At 40.7% G+C, this 19,880-nt stretch overlaps 1 protein-coding gene across 2 annotated transcripts in view; it reads left to right on the forward strand.

Moving 5' to 3' along the window:
• The window catches only part of atm (ATM serine/threonine kinase), a 38,712-nt gene that overhangs the window by 3,668 nt on the left and 15,164 nt on the right, over window positions 1-19,880 (forward strand). For both annotated transcript variants that reach the window (XM_038285548.1, XM_038285549.1), the window contains exons 6-41: window positions 487-652; window positions 739-977; window positions 1,447-1,616; window positions 1,704-1,882; window positions 1,959-2,330; window positions 2,439-2,642; window positions 3,500-3,601; window positions 3,679-3,916; window positions 3,993-4,124; window positions 4,227-4,349; window positions 4,426-4,518; window positions 4,594-4,783; window positions 5,234-5,427; window positions 5,494-5,573; window positions 5,669-5,824; window positions 5,953-6,028; window positions 6,104-6,252; window positions 7,896-8,013; window positions 8,107-8,277; window positions 8,368-8,543; window positions 8,634-8,877; window positions 10,766-10,881; window positions 10,981-11,107; window positions 11,191-11,390; window positions 11,482-11,656; window positions 11,930-12,088; window positions 13,810-13,942; window positions 14,028-14,123; window positions 14,206-14,377; window positions 14,451-14,592; window positions 16,252-16,428; window positions 16,603-16,780; window positions 16,854-16,959; window positions 17,739-17,897; window positions 17,977-18,085; window positions 18,203-18,291. In XM_038285548.1, the coding sequence (XP_038141476.1) occupies window positions 487-652; window positions 739-977; window positions 1,447-1,616; window positions 1,704-1,882; window positions 1,959-2,330; window positions 2,439-2,642; window positions 3,500-3,601; window positions 3,679-3,916; window positions 3,993-4,124; window positions 4,227-4,349; window positions 4,426-4,518; window positions 4,594-4,783; window positions 5,234-5,427; window positions 5,494-5,573; window positions 5,669-5,824; window positions 5,953-6,028; window positions 6,104-6,252; window positions 7,896-8,013; window positions 8,107-8,277; window positions 8,368-8,543; window positions 8,634-8,877; window positions 10,766-10,881; window positions 10,981-11,107; window positions 11,191-11,390; window positions 11,482-11,656; window positions 11,930-12,088; window positions 13,810-13,942; window positions 14,028-14,123; window positions 14,206-14,377; window positions 14,451-14,592; window positions 16,252-16,428; window positions 16,603-16,780; window positions 16,854-16,959; window positions 17,739-17,897; window positions 17,977-18,085; window positions 18,203-18,291 (5,710 nt within the window). The remainder of the gene's footprint in view (window positions 1-486; window positions 653-738; window positions 978-1,446; window positions 1,617-1,703; window positions 1,883-1,958; window positions 2,331-2,438; window positions 2,643-3,499; window positions 3,602-3,678; window positions 3,917-3,992; window positions 4,125-4,226; window positions 4,350-4,425; window positions 4,519-4,593; window positions 4,784-5,233; window positions 5,428-5,493; window positions 5,574-5,668; window positions 5,825-5,952; window positions 6,029-6,103; window positions 6,253-7,895; window positions 8,014-8,106; window positions 8,278-8,367; window positions 8,544-8,633; window positions 8,878-10,765; window positions 10,882-10,980; window positions 11,108-11,190; window positions 11,391-11,481; window positions 11,657-11,929; window positions 12,089-13,809; window positions 13,943-14,027; window positions 14,124-14,205; window positions 14,378-14,450; window positions 14,593-16,251; window positions 16,429-16,602; window positions 16,781-16,853; window positions 16,960-17,738; window positions 17,898-17,976; window positions 18,086-18,202; window positions 18,292-19,880) is intronic.

Below are 19,880 nucleotides of genomic sequence, written 5' to 3' on the forward strand. Positions count from 1 at the left end.
TATGGAACCATTATTTATCCTACACTTGCTGCTAATGCACTTCTGGTTAGACCTAAATTGCATTTCGTTGCCTTGTACCTGTTGAATCTAATCTAATGGAAAACTGCAAGAAATCTCAGAAACCTCTCAAAACTTGAAAAGAGGTAGAAATATTTTTTGGATTGAATTTTACTCAGATTTGTACAATTACTGCACACAGAAAGTGTAAAAACTCTCATATATATATATAAGGCTGAATCCTAATTTTTTTTTTAAATCTGTGGTATTTTTAAAGTTGCTGTTTTGTTTGCTAAAAATTGATGCTCCTGCACCGATTCAGACCTTCTACAGAAATCACTTAACATTTGCAAATTCTATGATAATGTCAATCAGTGAGTGTAATAAAACTAATTGATAAAGATCTGATTTTTTTATTTTATTTTTTTTCCATCAGATGCGGGTTTTTTTAATAAATTTTTAAGACTGACTCTGACTTTTGATCTAAAGGCCTTTTGGAGTTGTATTGCGGCCTGTTCAGCTCCTCATCCAGAGCCATCAACCGCGTGCTGCTCAGCAGAGTCATCTATGTAGTAGTGAAGGGCTGCTGCACACAGACGGAGGGATTCAACTCTGCTTTGTTTAGCTTCTTCTCCAAAGCAATGCTTAACGCCAGGTAAAAACTACTGCTTGTTCAGGTTTAGTTGTATCAGAAACACTGAGAGAACCTGCAATTAAACTCATGCATCTATTTCCTGACAGGCAAGAAAAACACCTCAGTATCCTGGAGCATCTTGTCTCGGCTCTGAACATCTTCCTGAGATCTGCCGCCATGAACTGTCGCATGAGAGTTTGCCGACTCGGAGAGGAGCTTCTTCCCTCTTTACTGAGCGTCTGGGAAGACATGAGGCCGAGTGCCAACCTCAAGGAGGAGATCATGGAGTTCTTCAGCTTGCAGCTCCGTGTTCACCATCCGAAGGGAGCCAAGACACAAGACACAGGTTCAATGATGTTATCTTTTAAATTATAAAAGACTACCTTTTTTACTTTTTGCAATTTTAATTTATATTTATTGTCAGGATTTTGCACCATTCAGGCAAAGTGCGTTAAGTTTATTTGTGCAACATTGTTCCCATAGAATATACTTCAGTATTTTACACATTTACATAAAACAGGAATTGCATTAAATTAATCATGGGAAAAATTAAGCACTGAAATCTATATTCAAAATGAATCGCAAAGATGTCATGAAAATATAATCTTTGAACTTGGAATGCTGCACCAAACGATATTTTTCTCATTCCTAAATGTACCATGGACAGCGTTTTCTGCACAAGAGTGCAAGAGCATAAAAAAACTAAAGCAGAATATAAATAGAAATCCTGTTTATGAATAACAGAAATCTGATTTAAAAGAACTGAAAAGTAAATGTCATCACACAAATGTTGAATTGCAATTGTTTGGTTTCAGGCGCTCATGCGGAGAACTGGACCAGATGGTGCAGCCTGCTGTACAACCTGTACGACGCTTTGGTCAGAGAGATCAGCCACATCGGCAGCAGGGGGAAGTACGCCACCGGGACCAGACACATCGCTGTGAAAGACGGCCTCATTGAACTCACTGCTGACATCTGCCACCAGGTGACAAACCTGACCTCTGCTCTCCTCTCCTCTACATGGAGTTTAAATTAGCATTCCAGTATATGTATGATATCTTTTTTTTTGTAGCTGTTCAGCGATGGCAGTGATGCCCAAACATTGGAGGTCACTCAGGCCTCCTTCAGAGGCACACAGATGGGAAGCCCCTCCCACGGAGCAGCCAGCAAGAGACGGCGCATAGAGCTGGGCTGGGAGGTACTCCGTGACCATCTGCAACCACAGCACAGCGATTTTGACGTCATTCCATGGTATATGAATCAAAATACATTTTATCTGAAAATATCTTGCATGTAAAACTTAAAAGGTTTTTTGTTTTTTGGTCAGGCTGCAGATCACTGCGGTGCTTGCCTCTAAGTACCCATCCATGGTGCCCGGTAAGGAACTGGTCCAGCTGTTGTCAGTGCTGTATCAGCTTCTGGCCGAGCAGCGGAGAGGCGACAGGGGGCCCTACGTGCTTCGCTGCCTCACGGCGGTCGCCTGCTGCCAGGCCTGCTTCACGCAGAGAGCTCAGATCCACAGAGCGGAGCTGGGAAGGCTCTGGGTGCGGATCTGGCCCCTGGCATTGCGAGGCGTCAGCTCCCCTCAGACGGAGTCTCTCAGTCTGGACCTGCTGGCCTCCATTGTCTGTGGGGGACTGATTGATGTAGACAGAGAATTCTGGAAACTCTTCCGTGCATCTGCGTGCAAACCGACCCGGTGAGTAACACTGTTGCCTCTTTGCTATTCTAATTAAACCTTATTTTGACCTAAAATTCATTGTAATATCCGTCTGTTTGTCTAATCTATGTTTCTCTGTTTTTGCAGGAGCGCTGCGCTCTGTCTTGCCCAGGCGATTCTCACGTGGCCAATCCCAAAGAGCGCTGGATGGAGTTCAGGTATTGACTACATGGTAACCACAGAGGGGACTGCCTCGCCCAGCCTGAAGGAGAGCCTCATAGCCTGGCTGCTAATGAGTGACCAGAAGGATGAGATGGAGGATAGCTGCACGCCTCACCCCGTTATCTGCAGGTTGCTTGTTTTTTTTTTTTTTTTTTTAACACCATTTATATTGTTCATTATTTGAAAAACTATTTGGCATAAACTCAAGTGTTCACCACTTACCAATTTTTGTCATTCTTTTATTGAATTGGGATTTTTGATCTCATTTGTTTTCAGCCCACATGGATGATAGGTGTAGAGAGGTGTAGTCATGCCTTGAGCTGAACCTTCCCTGCAGCTATTTGCAGCCTCTAACTGGGGCTGGACAACATGGCCACAACTAATATCACCATATATTTTTTTAAGATCAGCTGATTCATATTAAAAAATAAAAGACTGAGAAAACTCCCCTAAGAACGCCCACAACAGAGGCCAACTAAAGATTTTCAGTTTCAAGGCATCTTTCTTTGAATGAACCATAGATGAAACTTTAGACTGTGCTTTATTCTGAGTTTATTTATTTCTATCACCATGGATACAGTGTGTTCATTGCAATTTGCATGTAGTCTAAAATGCAAAACTTTCCTTTCAGGCCCATGGTAACACCATAATATACCATGGGCCTGATGCCTCCTATGGGCCTGATGTCTCCTATTCCTGTATGTTAGAAGTTCTTCCATATTTTCGCTGATGCATGTACATTTTTAACATAAAAAAACATTTATGATATTGTTTTATAACCTAATCCATCTTCTATCTACCAACCTGCTTTCTGAAGGAATTTTATTTAAGAGTGTCTCTAATATTTTGCAATAAGGATCATTTCAATGGATATTGTTCTATAGCTTCTAAAGCTTGTCTTAAAGCGATTATTTGATTGAGTTTTATTACTCTACATGTTTCTTATGTTTCAGTGTATTTATGGAGTATTTTGTTCTTGTTTGCAGAGATTTTCCTCATAATCTTATTGCAAGAATCCTGGTTTCACTGACGTTCAAGGACTCAAGGGTTGGGCTAAAGTTTCTGCTGGGTGCTGAAGGGATAAAAAGGTTAAAAAAAACAACGATAAAAAAAACAGTAACTTCCATTACAATTAAACTCTGTTTCAACTCTGCTTAATTTTCAGTCCCTTTTTAAAAGACGATGTTTCAACCGATGCCAAAGACAAGTGGGAGGACATTGAGAGTTTGTACCAGCAGTTCAGCTTTAGCACGGCGCCGTCTGACATCAGAGCGACCGATGATGAGTGGGTGAACGCGGCGTCCGCTGATATTCAGCTGGCCGTCATCCCCGCTCTTAGAAACAAGCTGGAGAGGAGCCTGCTATCCGTGGCCGACGCTCTGCTCAGCTGCTACTCTCCTGATGTGAGTGGATACAAATATGTCCCTGTGTGTACTAACCCTTTAGCCTTTTCTGATGCTTCTTCTGATTGGTCTGTAGTCTCAGTCCACCCCTCCTGATTGCCTGGTGCGCTGTGTCAACCAGCTGACAGGTGTGCTGGCAGGTTTTGTCTCGGCGGGACTTTTGACTGAGGAGGAGGCCTGCCGCTCGCAGCTTTTCACCAAAGCAAAGGTCTCTTCCCTCACTGCACTTTGGCGGATTTGGTGTAGTCTCAAGTGATTTCCCTTCACTTTCCAGCCAACATGAAGGTTTTAATGTTGCTTATGTCACCAGGCTGTGGCCCAGGACCTCGGTGGGTTTGTTTCAAGCGTCAAAGTGAAAATGAGCGAGGAGGGGACCATGTCCACACTCAGATCGCTTATGAACCTTTGCACAGAGTCTGCCAACAGAAAAGCGGTGACACCTCCAGCCGTTTTTGATTTTTTCCAGGTTTTACGTGATTTAAATGGTTAATAAATCATTTATCCTACAGGGTCAAGTGGGATCCATCTTCTCAGGTTTATTTATAATGACTCTGCCTCCCAGCCTGCTCACAGAGCTGGCTGAGATCTGCAAACTTCATGTGGTACGTGGCTGACATGAGATGAGTTGATTCCACGAGCTGGAGGACATTTATCTGACATTTATCTCTGCCTTTTAGTTCAGCAATGTTTCTAAGCGGGTCAGTGTCGTGGATGATGATGAGATGATGGACGATGAGTTGGAAATGACTAGAAATGCTCCTGCTGGTAACGACATCGACCTGTTTGAGGATGGGGAGGAAGCCAACGGCAGCGCCAGCGAGAACCACAGGCAGAAAGAGGACGGCGGCGATGCCTCGTGCGGCCCGGGTACGAGCAGATTGAGAGCCTGAGCTGCTATGGGGAGCTAAATGTTGTTATTCGGCGTTGTACTTTGGTAGGGACTTTGATTGGGCCGGTTACTAAATTAAAATGCTTTAATTTAATCACTTCATCTGCAGCTCTGGCTGCGTGTATAAGGATTTTTTCCTGCTGGAAGCCTCCTCCTGCCTGGTTTAGAAATTTAACTTGGAATAAGCATTTACATGTGGTTTGCATGCAGTCTTAAATGTTAAGTTGGCTTGCAGCGAAGCTTCAGACTTCTTTGGATAGATTCCTCCTTGCTACTCTTCTGATAGGAGCACATCTTGAAGTTTTCAACTAACCTTTCCATTCTTTGTTTTGGAAAAACTAAATGATAATAAATGGCACAATTAATTCCCCAAGGCGTAAAACACATTTTAAAGTGTCAGGTGTAATCCATTGCTCTAACTCTGACAGGTGCCAAAAGCCTGCTAACAGAGGACTACCTGGGGAAGCAGGACCTGGCTGTCCTTGCAGTCTTGGAGTTCCTGTGTGAATGCGCCTGCGCCGAGCCCCTCCGCTGCCTGCTGTTTAAACCTCAGGATGTGCGGCGCAGGCTGCTGCTCTTGCTGAGGGAGATCGACTTCAGCAAAGCTCTGCACCTCCACATGGTGGGTTACAGTCAACCAGGATGAGACGCATTACGAGCTTTAGCTTAGCGCTGATTTCTCTTCTAGTATCTGATCCTGTTGAAGAAACTTCCAGCTGAGGACTCCCTGTCTCCGGAGGAGTTCGATACCCTGCTCCGCCCTCTCGCGTAAGGAGACATCTCCAGCCTCTAAACATAAATGCATTTTTTTATGTGTGTTTCAACCCACTGAGGATAATCTGTGTATTGTTGTTTGTCTGCAGGGATCTGTGTTCTTTGTACCGTCAGGATCAGGACATCTGTGCTTCTGTGTTGCTCAGTTTGTTACCCTCCATACAGAGCCTGGGGAAGACCAGACACCTGCCAGAGGAGATGAAACACGTACAGGGATCACTTCTACAAGTCTTGTCTGGCTTCTGGTAAAAAGCCACAAACACCTTTTTTATTCACCCGTGCAGAGAAATAATGTTGTTTTATTAATCATTTTAAGGATAAAGTATCGGATGCTAAAGGGACGAGTCATTTTACTCTCTTTGCTGTTTTCCAGCATCTTGAGCCAGGGGGGGAAATGCGTGGCGGCTGTCCGAGCTGCTTTAGTTCAGTGTCTCGTCGCCCTGCTGGAGGTAAAGTCTCAGAGGTTTCGTTTTTATATATTCTGTCACAGAAGGTGTCACATATTTCCATCCTTTTCCATTTAGGCTGACCCTCTGTGTGACTGGGCTAAGATATCTCTCAAACGGACTGAAAAGGAGGAGGATGTCCCCTCTCCTGTGTTCTCCATTCTCCCATTGCATCTCGCAGACGCTCACCACCAGGTCCGCATGCTGGCCGCTCTGTCTGCAGACAGGTAAGCTGCAGCCGCAGGAGCGTTTGTACTGATGGTGAATCTGAATAAAGTGGATAGATGTACATTTTTAGATTTAAAAAAAAGTATATCTTAATAGAAAAGTATAAATGTCTAATTAAGTTGGTTTCCTTAGATATTTTCTGACATACCTGCAGATCAGTACCAGATATGTTAGTAGGTGGTTTTAAGGTGTCCAGAAAAACCTTGTTCTTAAGACTTTGTCAGGTCAAACCAGGACGTCTATCTGATTGTAGTGGTCAGATTTTAAAATCTTTGTCCTACCTGTTATCAGGAAAAAAAGGATGAGAAATTAGATCACAGCAAACATTGCATCTGCCCCTTGTAAGGAGTCATTATACTTAAAGGGGAACATTTACATTTGGCCCTTGATTTTACGTTCATGTTCTACTCACCCATATAAGTTTTGTGTCATTTGGAGCTGTTCTGAAGATATCCCGTTAGGTTATATCCAAGTAACGTCTTCCTATGGGAAACGAATTGAAGGCACAAACTAAACTGTTCATAATTTATCATTTATTGTACGCTAGCATTCAGCACATGTAGGCGTCACCCTACATGACGTCATCCGCTTGCTGGACTGGAGTTGTTAGAGGCACGCTCTACCCCTTCTATTCATTCTGCTTGCTAATCTGAATCGTTCAATTCCATTTCGAGAGAGAGATCATCTGTGTTAGTAGCACTAGACATCTTCCAGACATGTGTGGAAAACTAGCAGCAGTTCAGCGGACAGGAAGAATGAACGGAAGCCGGCGCGAGCGGATGGCGTCATACACAGTCCGCTTTGTTTTTAAAAGATATAAATACAAAAAATATAACTGCGGATGTCTGGGGGACAGTGATTTGCCTACATGTTATGAATGCTGGCGTATCATAAAGAATAAATTATGAACAGTTTAGTTTGTGCCTTCAACTCGTTGCCCATAGGAAGACGTTACTTGGATTACAAAAGCGAATACTGTATCTTCATGACAGCTCCAAATGGCACAAAACTAATATGGGTGAGTAGAACATGATGTAATAACATAAAATCAAGGGCCCAATGTAAAAAAAAAAAAAAACTGCGTTCCCCCTTTAAGAAACAAAAGAAAATCTGTGAGGGTTTCACACACAGCTTCATCAAAACAAAGTAGACAGTTTCCCATAAACAGAAGGATTGCTAAATAGCCTTGAACTAAAAGATTCTAGCTCCTTACACAAAGATCTAACTCTGAAAAAAACTGCTTCTCAGGAGTTGGTGAGATAAGACTCACTTCCAGGTTCATTGATCAAGTGTTCTGCTTGAGTGAATACTTTTGTGCAACAAAGGAACCAAAACAAGCTCGATAAGGTTATTAACTAGAGACAAAAAAAGGAATTGAGTTTTAAATTATTTATTTAAATACATCAGGAGTTTTTTTGTGAGCTTTTAGGATTTCATCTTTCTTTCCTATGCATCTTTCCCAATCTTTAAAATAAATTTCCCTTTTCAACAAATGCAATTCTTAAAAAAAATCACATTTTCAAGACACATTTAAAGCTCAGTTTTCTGACTATGAATACATTAAAAGCTCCTTGCAACACTTAGTTTTTGTTCTTTAGTTGTTTTTTCTTACAATCATTGTTATTTTCTGCTCTGTTTCTAGATTGTTTCTTGATTTGAGACCAAATCATTCAGATAAGAGGAAGATGTTGCCTCTAAAACACCAACAGGCAGCATTTGACAACATCTACCTAAAGGCTCAGGAGGGGATGAGGCTACCGGTGAGATCAGGCGGCATCGCCTCGCCTCAACAGATGCGTCTCTGTTATCCAATGTAAATTAAAGCCCCCTCTCTTGTGCATTATCACACACAGAAAGGTGGCTCCCCGATTGACCAGCCAGACGAAGCGTTCAACCGCAAAGCCACCCTGCTGAGGAGCCTCTCTGTGGTTCTGTGCTGTAGCCCGGTTTGTGAGAAACAGTGTCTGTTTGCTCTCTTCCAGTCCTACAAGGAGAACAATGTGGAAGAGGAGCTCATCAAAAAGGTCTTTATGCAGCACAGGAATAAACTATCTCCATTCAGTCTTTTTAAATATAGCTACATCATAACAGGTCTGCTCTCGTTTCTGTTACAGATGTTATGCAGCGTGTCTAAAACACAGAGCTACATGAATGTAAAAACCTTCATCACTTCTCACCTGTACTACCTGGTAGCCGAGTGGCTCGCACAGAGGCAATCAGATGACCGCTACACTCTCGGATCTTTCCCCTACAGCCTGCTGGATCATAACACAGTCAAAGATTTCTACAAGTTTGTTATTTAAAAAAAATAAATAAATTTCCCCCTGTCCATTTAAACAAGCATGGTTTTCTTACTCAACGTCCACATCTCTGTTTTCAGCTCTTGTTACCAGGTGCTGATCCCCCACCTGGTCTTCCTGGACGACTTTGAGCAGGTGAAGTCCATTGGCCGGTGCCTCGAGAGGGACTGGAGGGACTTACTGGCCGACTGTTTCCCCAAGATCATGGTGAACATCCTGCCGTACTTTGCCTTTAAAGGCCAGGAGTCTCAGGTTGCACAGCAGAGGGAGAAGGCCCACCGAGTGTACGACCTCCTGAAGGATGCAAGCTGTCTGGGCAAACAGGTAAAGCTGACTCTAAAACATAGCCTAACGTCGTCTTGTATTATATTGTTGACCTCTTACACAGATAAAAATAATTTTTATTAAAGTTAACTCTTCATTATTATCTTTTTCTATTTTCTAAGGTTCACATTTGTGTGATCTTTTTTTTCTATAACCTTTTTGCTCCTGTAAGCACCAGAATTTTCCCATTGTGGGACATGAAAGGAATTTTCAATTCTATTGTAAAATTTAGTGAAATGTAGGAGCTTCCTGGTTTAAAGTACGGTAATACTAATTTTGCAGGTATGGAAAAGGAACAAGTCAAACTCTGTAGTGTTGCATAAATTACCGGTAGGCATCAATACATCACACTGCACAAAAATAAAATCGAAATAACTATTTTTTCTTAATATAAGTTCATTTTTCTTGAATTGAGGAGGTAAGTGAGACACTTTGTCAATGGAATAAACAAATATGTATATTAAATAAGAAAAAAAACAAAAGCATTGTCTTATTTCAAGTGCATATTATCTAATTTCGAGACTAAAAATATTCAATCCATTTACCAAATCAAATTAAGGGTAAATGTAATTAATTTAAGACATTTTTACTTATTTCTAGATTGTTTTTGCAGTGCATAATAAGCCGGTTTACACCTTGTTTTCTCAAAGAAATAATCACAAGCTAAATAGAAGAAGTAGCCCATCATTAAGCTGCCATCTTAACGTGGTGGAGGGGTTTCCCAAAAGGCCATGTTGTTTGGGGCTTAAATGCTTGTAGGCTCGCCCAAGGCTAACAGGCTCTGGGGGACAGTCAGACAACGTCAGGGCAGGTGTGGCAGAGCCAGTGTAGGTACCAGATCTGCTCAGGCCCTGCGCATGCCAGTGACATTACCATACATGATTGGCTGAACATTGCCACATGATGTAAAACATTGTGGTTGCCCAGAGAACGATTATAACATCACGCAGCGTCTGGAGCATCTGTCGTGTTAGCGTGTCTAATGACCGATTAAGTTTATCCTGATCGATAACAAAACTGAAAAACATGTGTTTATGGTGAACAAAGAAACTGCAAGACTATGATATAAGGGGGTAGAGCTGCTTAGCTCTGTGGCTAGCTGTGTTTGGTAGTTAACAGGTTAGCCACTTTTAGCTTGGTCAGTAAGCCATATTAAGCTTAGCTACTTTTAACTTTGTGTCAACAACAACAACCGTTCGTTTTCTACAAGTAGAAGAACTGTTTTATTTGTCTAAAATCTCCACGAAAGTCATTTTTAAGATGTCCCATTTGTCATTTCTGCCCTCAGATCTTAATAAAAACAATTAAAAAAGCTGAGACTTTTTTGTTACCTTGTTAAATGGTTCAGTCTGTCCTAGAAGGCAGGACTTTCCTTCAAGACTGACAATGATTGTTTTCTACTTTCGGCTACTTTAGATCGCCAATTAATTGTAAAATAATTGTAAATATAGGTAATAATATGTTGAGACTCCAGTATAAATTTGATTCTTAAGAAACGGGTGCAATGCAGTTTGTCCAAGTGGTTTTGCCATATGATGACGTCATAAGGCCGCTGCACACACAGCTAGGGCCATGAATTTGTTCAAACTCAGTTGGAGCTGTTAGCATTGAATTTGTCTTTTTCAGATTTTGCAGTACAAGTTAATTGAAAACGGGCATCGTTCAAAATGTTAGTTTATCAGTTAGTTGTTGTTTTTTTTTTTTTTATCCCATTAATGCTTGACTTCAGAGGAAGGGCTGCATTTTACATTCCTTGACCTGACTGGCACAAAGCAAAATGATTAGGCAACCTTTTCAGTGGGAAAAAAAATGCTTTTCATATGGATATGGGATAATAATCAGAATTGCCTTTATGGATTAATGAGCTCTCTTTGTGTTGCCCCCACAGCAAATTGACAGCCTGATTCACAGCAACTTGTCGGACATCGTAGTGGAGCTGCTGATGACTCTGTATGAAGGCTGCAACGCAGACGGAGACACAGGAGACCTGAACCGCTTCACTGGGTATTCATCCTGAAGCAGTCCCTCTACCATCTCACTCTTTTCCTATTCTGTTTATTTATTGGAATGGCACATAAACACAATCAGTTTTATGTCCCACAGAGAGTTGGACCCACTACCGAACCCCCCGTATTTTAGCTCGTATGTCATCAAAGCCACACTGGACTACCTCAGCAAATGCCACAGCGCCAGCCATAAGTCTCTGGTGGCCATTCTGTCTAAAACCCCGGTACAGAGGATCATTTCCACTATCAGTCACAGTTTGATGTTCATTTAAGAGAAAGTTAACGATTTCCTCTGTGGGGGCTGCAGATTTCCATCCAGAAGATCCTGCTGGCGGTTTGTGAGAAAGCAGCAGAGACGAGCAACAGCTACGAACGCCACCGCATCCTCCTCATGTACCATTTGTTTGTCAGCCTGCTGCTTAGGGAGGTGAAGGACGGCCTGGGAGGAGCCTGGGCCTTCGTCCTCAGAGACATTATCTACACTCTCATTCATCATATCAACAGCAGGTTGGTAAACCCTCTCACAGGAGGGGGGGAGGCTATTCTGTTCTTCTAAAAACAACCAACTCTGCAGCCTTTTGTTCCTGTGATCCCACAGACCGCCCCAGTGTGACGAGGTTTCCAACAGGAGCCTCGCTCTGTGCTGCGACCTGCTCGCCTCTGTGTGTCAGGCAGCACTGCGGTTCTGTGATGACGCTCTTGACTGCCACCTTCAGGTCATAGTGGGGACTCTCACCGCTCAGGTCACCAGTCGGCCTTTTATTTCCCAGCAGGTATGGAATGCTATATTTACAGAACATTCATTTAAAACTCTTAAGCTTTATGAAACGTATTATTGTGCATTATGTTATTCAAATTCAATATTAAAAAATAAGTAATGTTTTATTTTTGAAAGAGTAAGCTAACGCAACACTATCTAGAGCTGTATTTTAAGCCCAGTGAAATGTTTCATTCATATCAAATCCGGAATCAAATGTTTCTATAAAATCTATCGCCTCTTTTCAGCTGTTGTACATTATATATCTTGGGTTTTTTTTTTTCCTTAGGTGCTGAGCCTACTGCAGTTCCTCATCATAGAGAACCAGCAAAAACTAAAAGGGCCCATCAGCAACTTGGAGCCTTTCTCTGACATCCCAGAGTTCAAGGAGCTGCGCTCAGTGCAGCACAGACTCAAATATAAAAGCGGCAGCTTCACACTGAGACAGGTACCTGCATCATAACAGAAATGCAATGTTTAAATACATACAAATCCCTTTTTCTTTATTAAAATAAATCCTCTTTGATAATACTTACAAAAAAAGTTTTAAAAAAAAGTCCAAATACCCCTTTAACTCGTGCACAGCAGATAATTTCAATTCAAGGAAAATACACTTTAGCTTTTCATTTTTTTCTGTTTTACCAATGGAAAATTCCTGTGTTACCATCTAAACCAGGGGTAGACAAGGTCAATCCCTCAGTGCAAAACAGTCTCATTGGAATCTGCCTTTTATTTAACATTTTAAACACTGAATTTTTTTAGACATTGAATTCCTTACACTCAATTTTTATCTAGTAAAAATTCTCCAGAAAAAAAATCAGCTGCAAAAAAATTAAGCTGCAAAAAATTCAGTTGCAAAAATTCAGCCACAAAAGTGTTGACCTTTTGGTGAACTCAAGCCAAAGCAATCTACACTGGATAGAGTCGAGCAGCTTCTAGCCAGTGAAATTAGCTGATTTCATCACATGATACAACGGCTGCGCTGGGCACTGTTCCCACCAGAATGAGGAATTTTTTTTTGTAAAACAGAATTACAAAACGTCAGTTAGCTACTAACAGACAGCTATTAGAGTTTTTCCTCTTATCAGACTGGGTGAAACAACTGAGCCGATCACAGCTAGTATGGCACCCCTGTCTGTTTGCTGCCGCCATGTTGCCTCTGGCCGATATGAAGAAGAAAAAAAAGTTTGCCGCCAGCCGCTTTTTCTGGATCAAACCAAGAGCCTTGGCAGACAAATATCCATAGTTCTGCAGCTTTTGCATGCATGCCTTCTTCAACACACCTGAAACAAAAAAATGCTAAACTTGCGTAGATGCCAAGAAGGTAATTCGGCCTTTTGTTTCAGGTGTGTTGAAGCAGAGATTCATGCAAAAGCTGCAGGAAAGGGGCCCTCAAGAACCGACGTTACCTACCCCTAATTTGGACATTGAGTCTGTTAGCTGTTTTCTCTGCTGAATAGCTCCAGCATCATAACATAAGTTTGGCGGGGGGGGACATGCATCCCCATACCATGATGTCACCACCATCGTGTTTCATACTAGACAGCATGTGTTCAGCATGTTATTTTGCTGCACATTGAATTAAGTTAAAATAAAAATAGTATAATTTTTTTAAATGCAAACTGCACATTGGATTATCATGGCTTTCTTTCAGCAAGAAAGACCAGATTTGTAGTGTCCAACTAAAAGTCAGGTTAAAGGTTTGGACATTTCTCTGCCTACGTCATTACTATCAATTTTACTGTGAGAACTTCAAAGATCTCACCCTAAACTTCTCCATAACTTATCGCTGACCTGCTTTCTCTGTTCATTGATCTCCATGATGCTGCTTGCTCACCAATATTCTCTAAATGACCTCAGAGGCTTCGACTGAATAGCTGGATTTATATTCAGTTTACAGTTGTCTTCTAAAGATGGCTCTTTGCACAGAATTTTATTTAGGGGTGCCATAGTAAAACAGGATAAATGCACAGAATGCCTTACCTCATTAATAATTGACAAATCTGGTGTTGTTTTACTTTCACGCTCATTATGATTCTCTATATTATGTTGGTCCATCACAGAGTTTAGTGCAACTGAAATTCATTTAAGTTTCTTGTTGCAATAATATGGAAAAAACTCTTGATTGCACATCTTTTAAGTCACTGCATTTCCTGTATCATTTTATAGGAAATAATGCATTTCCTGTCGGCGTCATCGTGTGACTCTTTACCGCTGACCAGACTCGAAGGGTTAAAAGAGCTGACTCGACAGCTCCATGGCAACAAAGATCAGATCCGAGAGCTGCTCAAAGAGTGTCACGGTGGGATGCTGTAGAAACAACCTTTGCCTCAATGAAAGGTGTCTTTAAGAATCTTTGTTTTAATGTTGTCTCCCTTCCTTTTTAGCTAACCCCACTGACAGCGTGCTGGTGAAGCTGGTTCTCAGTCTGCTACAGCTTTGCAAAATGGCTGCCAATCACCCCGGAGGTGTTGACATTCTAGGTAAAATAAAATCTGGTTTTCCTCTGCCCCTGCTGGTCGACAGCTTCCTTTACTCTGTATCTGCTTGTAACCTTTGCTGCAGAGGCTGCAGGCACCTGTCTTGGGGAACTGGGTCCAGTTGACTTCTCCACCATCGCCCTCCTTCACGGTAGAGACCCCCTCTATGAGAGAGCCGCATCGCTTTTCGCCTCCACCGAGCTGCAACATCTTTACATCATCCTGAACTGCATGAATGATGCCCTCACGCAGCAGAGGTACGGCGAATCCTGGAGCTTCTGATCAGTTTGTTCTGTGCGAGAAGTGAAGGTGTTCTCTGTTCTCTGGCAGCATTGAGGTGAGACGGGCTGCAGCTCAGTGTGTGAAGAACATCCTGGCTACTCAGTCCGGCGTTGACTTCTGGGACCAACATAAAGACAACAGGGACCCCATGCTGGCTTACCTCAACCCATTTAGATCAGCCAAAAACAAGGTGATTGGACCATGTATCCATGTCACAGGAAAAACATCTTGTTAAGATTCTTAGATGGTTTGAAAATGTTCTTCTTCCATGTGAAATATTGCAGATGGTATCTAGTTTTCATCTAAGTTAGAAAGATCACAGCTCAGGATAACATATAATCACAGACCATATCTAATCCAACTTACTAAATTTACTAATTTTTTATATAAAAAAAGATCTCTTCAGTGCTTTCTGTTAAAGATATAGTGGAGGATGTTCTTTTTCCAGGTGGATCATCAAAATAAGTGGTCCTCCTAATTGTCGATCATTCCGGTGATATGTTAAGGCCGCCCTACGTCCCCAGTTAGCTCTCTTTTTCTGTGCATGCAAACTTTCATGCGTATATCTGTGGTGAGCTACGGTTTAAGGCAGTCATTGAAGCTCACCTCTCTCACCACGGTTCTTTGAAAATGGCCGAAGTTGGTAAGAGAAAAAGTGTCTACAAAGTGTATGAGAAGAGGAGAAAGGCCTCAGAAGAGAGAAACAGGACCAGAGTATTTTTGGGAGATTCTTGAACAGTAGAGTAACAGTAACATGTTAAAGTCATTGCTTAGTGTGCATAAAACCTACAGGATCAAGGATGTGATGAAATCAGCCTACAAAAATCATTATCAGAAGCATTATCAGAATAAAAACAATGGATGTAAATACTGATTTCTGTAAACAAATGGTGGCAGCTGCAGCTCATCTGAAATGTTGCATTCAGGGTCTGGACCAACTCCTGGAAATCAGAGCGTTGACTTCCTGTTTGAGGAAAAAAACAAAACAAATAGAACAGATGCACCTTCAGCGCTCACCAACCAATAGGCTGCCATTGTAGCCTGAAGACACCGCCCCTCATTATCATATTAAAGCAGAAGCGAAGAGGGGAAAATAGAATGTGATAAATTAAAAAATAAGGAAATACTTACCGGTAATGGATAAGGGAAATTGGAAAATGGGAAAATTAAAAATTTTTCAAACAAATGGTAAATGAAAAATAGATAAAAGAAAAATTGGTAAATAAAAAAAGGGATATATGAGAAATTGATTAATGAAACTGGGAAATAGAAAATCGGGTTAATGGAAAAAGGAAATTGAAAAATGGTTAAATTAAAAAATAGATTAATGGAAAATGGGTAAATAAATAAAGGGATAAATGAAAAATGGACAAATGAAAAATAGATAAATGAAAAATAGATAAAACAGAAATTGAGAAATAGATCATCTGAAAAATAAATAAATAAAAAAATTGGCTTGATGAAAAAGGGAAATTGAAAAGTGGTTAAATGAAAATTAGATTAATGAAAAATGGGTAAATGGATAAAGGGATAAATGACAAATAGATAAATGAAAAAGAAAAATTGGGAAATTGATAATATGAAAAATAAATAAATTAAAAATTGGTTTAATGAAAAAGCTACATTTTTTATTTAACAAATTTTTTATTTATTTCACTCATTTTCTTCACTTTTTGATTTATTTTACTCGTTTTTAATTTATTTCACCCATTTATTTATTTATTTAATTTTGGGTGAAATGGCTCTCCATAGTGTGTGATATGATTTATATAAATCAACCTGATCACTTTACAGCAGATCTGACATTTGTTTTGTCTGTATTTGGGTTCATGTTGGCATTTTTCACTAGGTGGCTTCTGTGAGTGTTGAGGAGAGCTCAGAGGCCAAAGGGAAGCTGGAGAGCCAGGAGTTTTGGATCCCACAGGCAGGGGGCCACAAGGCCTGGCTGAGGGAGCTGTGCACAGCCCTGCTGGACAGTGGAGGGGTGAGGAGCGAGGCTCTGCTGTTGTCACGGCCTCTGTGTCTGGTGAGCTAAATTGGTTTGAAACTCATTTAGTTTTTTTTTTTTTTATAGGGCAGCAAATGCTTTGTTTTTCTTTTGGCAAATTGAAGTACTGTCTGACATCCAAAAGTTAAAGTTTAGAGTTATTCACTGATCCGTAAGAATACAGCTGTGCTGATTCCCTCCCTCCGTCTCCAGGTGATGGCAGACTGCTGCCAGAGGCTTCTTCCCCTCATCATCCACTCCATCCTTCTGGACGACCCCAACGGCTCCTGGAGGGAGCTGCTCTCCACCCGCATTCAGGACTTCTTCAGCTTCTGTTCCAGGAGCGCTCAGGCTGCCAGTCGCTCCGCAACTCCACTCAACTCTGACTCTGGTGAGGTTGAGTGGCGACAGAACCCAGCGCTTCTTGTTTGACCTTTCTTGATAAAATTCTCTCCCATTTCTAGAGTCCGACTCTGCAAGCCAGGGTTTGTACGATAAGGCCTCCCTGCGAACCATGCTGGCTGTTATCGACTATCTGAGACACCAGCAGAGAACAGTGGCAGCTGAAAGGTTTGTTATGATGAACTATTCTTCAGACTGTTTACATCTCAACTAGTTTCCTGCAACTCAGTTTGATGCACAATAAAGGATCTATGGCTACATTCACACTGCAGCCTGAAGTGACCCCAATTCACTTTTTTTGCCCATATGTGACCTGGATCTGATTTTTTCATGGCTGTCTGAACAACACAGATCTGATTTTTTTCTAATGCGACCCAGGCCACTTGGCTATGTGGTCCTTAATCCGATACGAATCTGATCTTTTCAAATGCAACCTGTGTCGGATAAAATCTTTATCCTACCTGAACGTCATTAATACCCGACAAACGTCACTATTATGCATCTTGCTATGCAGAAGCGGCAAGAAAAACAACAACCATGGCAGATGATGATGAGGAGAGCAGTATTTATGTTTAACCGTATTAAAAAGATTGTGTTTTTATGGTTGGAAAAGACCGCTAGATGTGCACCGGCACTAACATTCATGTTTACTTCCGGAAAAAAAGAACACGCTGGCCTGTGATGTCATTGCGTCCTCTACTGCGCATGCGGGACACTTAGGTTGTATGACTGCAGTTGACACAGGAGATCACATACAAGTCACATATATTTGGAAATGTGAACGGCAACGCAAAAAAAAATTGGATTTCGCAAAAAAATCGGAATTGAGCATCAAGGCCTGCATTGTGAACGTAGCCTGTGTCCTGTAAGAAATCATTTAAACTGAAATGGGAGTAAAAAAGAGCCTCCTTTAAAAGTTTGAAATGATTCCCGCTGACCTTTTGCAGTAATGCTTGTGGCACCGTGTGCGACTCCAACTTCTGGCTGGAGCTGAACTACCTTCAGGTGGCCAGAGCGGCTCAGTCCTGCTCGGCTCACTTCACCGCTCTGCTCTACACGGAGATCTATGTGGACAAGATCAGAGTCAACATGGAGGAGAGCGGCAGGTTTGCAGGAAGACTGTTGTTTTTTAGTTTATATAAGTTAATAATGCATTTAATTGGTTTGATTTGATTAAATGTGCAGAACCAAGTCCAGAGCCACACGCAGGATTAATTTTGAAGAGAACAGCCAGAAATTCAACATCTCCAGCCTGACTGAGAAAAGTATGGAAGACACCAACATCAGTCTGCAGGTCTGATTATTTTAGTTAGCAGTGATTTTTTTAGATTATTACATTTCTATTTACCTTAATTTGGTTTAACTAGATTTAATATAATGCATCTAAGATATTTATTTAACATGTCTGCAGGAGCTGCTTATTGAGGTGTATCGCAGTATTGGTGAGCCGGACAGTCTCTACGGCTGTGGAGGGGAAACCATGACCAGTCCACTCACCAGGTAAGTTCTACTAAAGTGCAGTGGCTAACAAGATATGGATAACCGCTGAATCACAAGTTCCTTTGTTTTTGTATTGGGACTATATCAGGGTTTCTGTGAGTCAATAAAAATCATTTAAAGTCATTAAATTTTAACTTTTTAAACTAAGGGCTTAATTTGCATTAAATCAATCAATCAATCAATCGAGTTTATTTTTATAGCCCTTTACAATAGCCAAATGATACCCAAAGTGCTTTACAACAAAGCCATAAAACAATACATAACACATACAAAACATACAGATACAATTAAAAGTGCTGTAGTGGTGCAGCGCTGCAGGACATTAAAAGCCTTCCAGAAGTGCACAGAAAGGAGAAGACAGAAGGAGGACACCTAAGAGACAGTATTATCCTAGTCAGAATTAAATGCTAATTTAAAAAAGTGGGTCTTAAGCTTTTTTTTTTTTTTTAAAAAGGCTGAGGTCAGTAGTGGTGCAGATGTCAGGGGGTAGTTTGTTCCACAGTCTGGGAGCAGCGATGGCAAAAGAACGATAGCCCCACTGTTTGAGTCTTGACCTAGGGACCTCTAACAGAAGCTGACCCGAGGAGCGCAAGGCTCCACCACAATTACGAAAAGTTAAAATTTCAGACAAGTAAGAGGGGGCATTAAATGTCATTATAGTAGCATTTAAAATGCTTTATTAAAAAAAAAAAAAAAGCTTTATAAAAGCTATTTCGTCCAATATATCAGATATAACTGGTTTCGTGTGATTGGGTGGAACTGCTTCCAGTTGATCGTAAAGCAGTATGTTCAGAGAAGAAGCTTGAGACGGAGAAAAAGCTATATATATGTGTATATATATATATATAATTTCAAAGAGCATTAAAAAGCATTAAATTAGAGTTACTCCTTCCTGTATAAACCCTGTATGTTATTGACCATCCTAGAGTGTAACTGTGATGTGGAAGGATAATGATGCACATTTCAAAAATTTTTAGCAATCTGTAGACAGAACAGTAGCAAGAAGAAACATAAAAGATTAAGGAGTTAATTTCGGCATCTAAAATTTTTGAAATAAAAAAAATTGTGGTTTGAAATTCTTCTTAGCTTTATTTTTTATTTTAATTGAATTTAATTGTTTTTCAGTTCAGAATTTGTTTTTTTTTATTCTTTTAGATTAATTCTCTTTTTTTCTTCAATGTATTTGATGATATATATTGGTTCATATGTATTTTTTTTGTCTAGATTCAAATTTGTGTTTGCACTTTAAGTCTTTTATTTTAGTTTGTTTGTTTGTTTGTTTGTTTTCTTTTCTGAACAAGCTTCATGTTCCAGTTAAGCTACTTGGTAAATTTCTATTTGCATTTTGCTATAAGCCATCAAGGGAACACTAGAAAAATTGGAAAAACTGGTTCTGATCATAAAAAAAAACATAATTTGAAGTCTTTGGCCTTCATACAATTGATGAGCAGATGGATAAAGTTGGATATTAGACAACCCTAAAAGGAAACCTTTCATATGGGCTGCATTCTGTTGATCTAAGGCATAGAATTAAAAAAGGATTCTTTAAAGTTTGACTAAATGTAGAAAATTTTGCATTGTGTCAACAT

Source organism: Cyprinodon tularosa, unplaced genomic scaffold (assembly GCF_016077235.1).
Source record: "Cyprinodon tularosa strain WSP-4 unplaced genomic scaffold, ASM1607723v1 ctg211, whole genome shotgun sequence".
Classification (NCBI taxonomy): domain Eukaryota; kingdom Metazoa; phylum Chordata; class Actinopteri; order Cyprinodontiformes; family Cyprinodontidae; genus Cyprinodon; species Cyprinodon tularosa.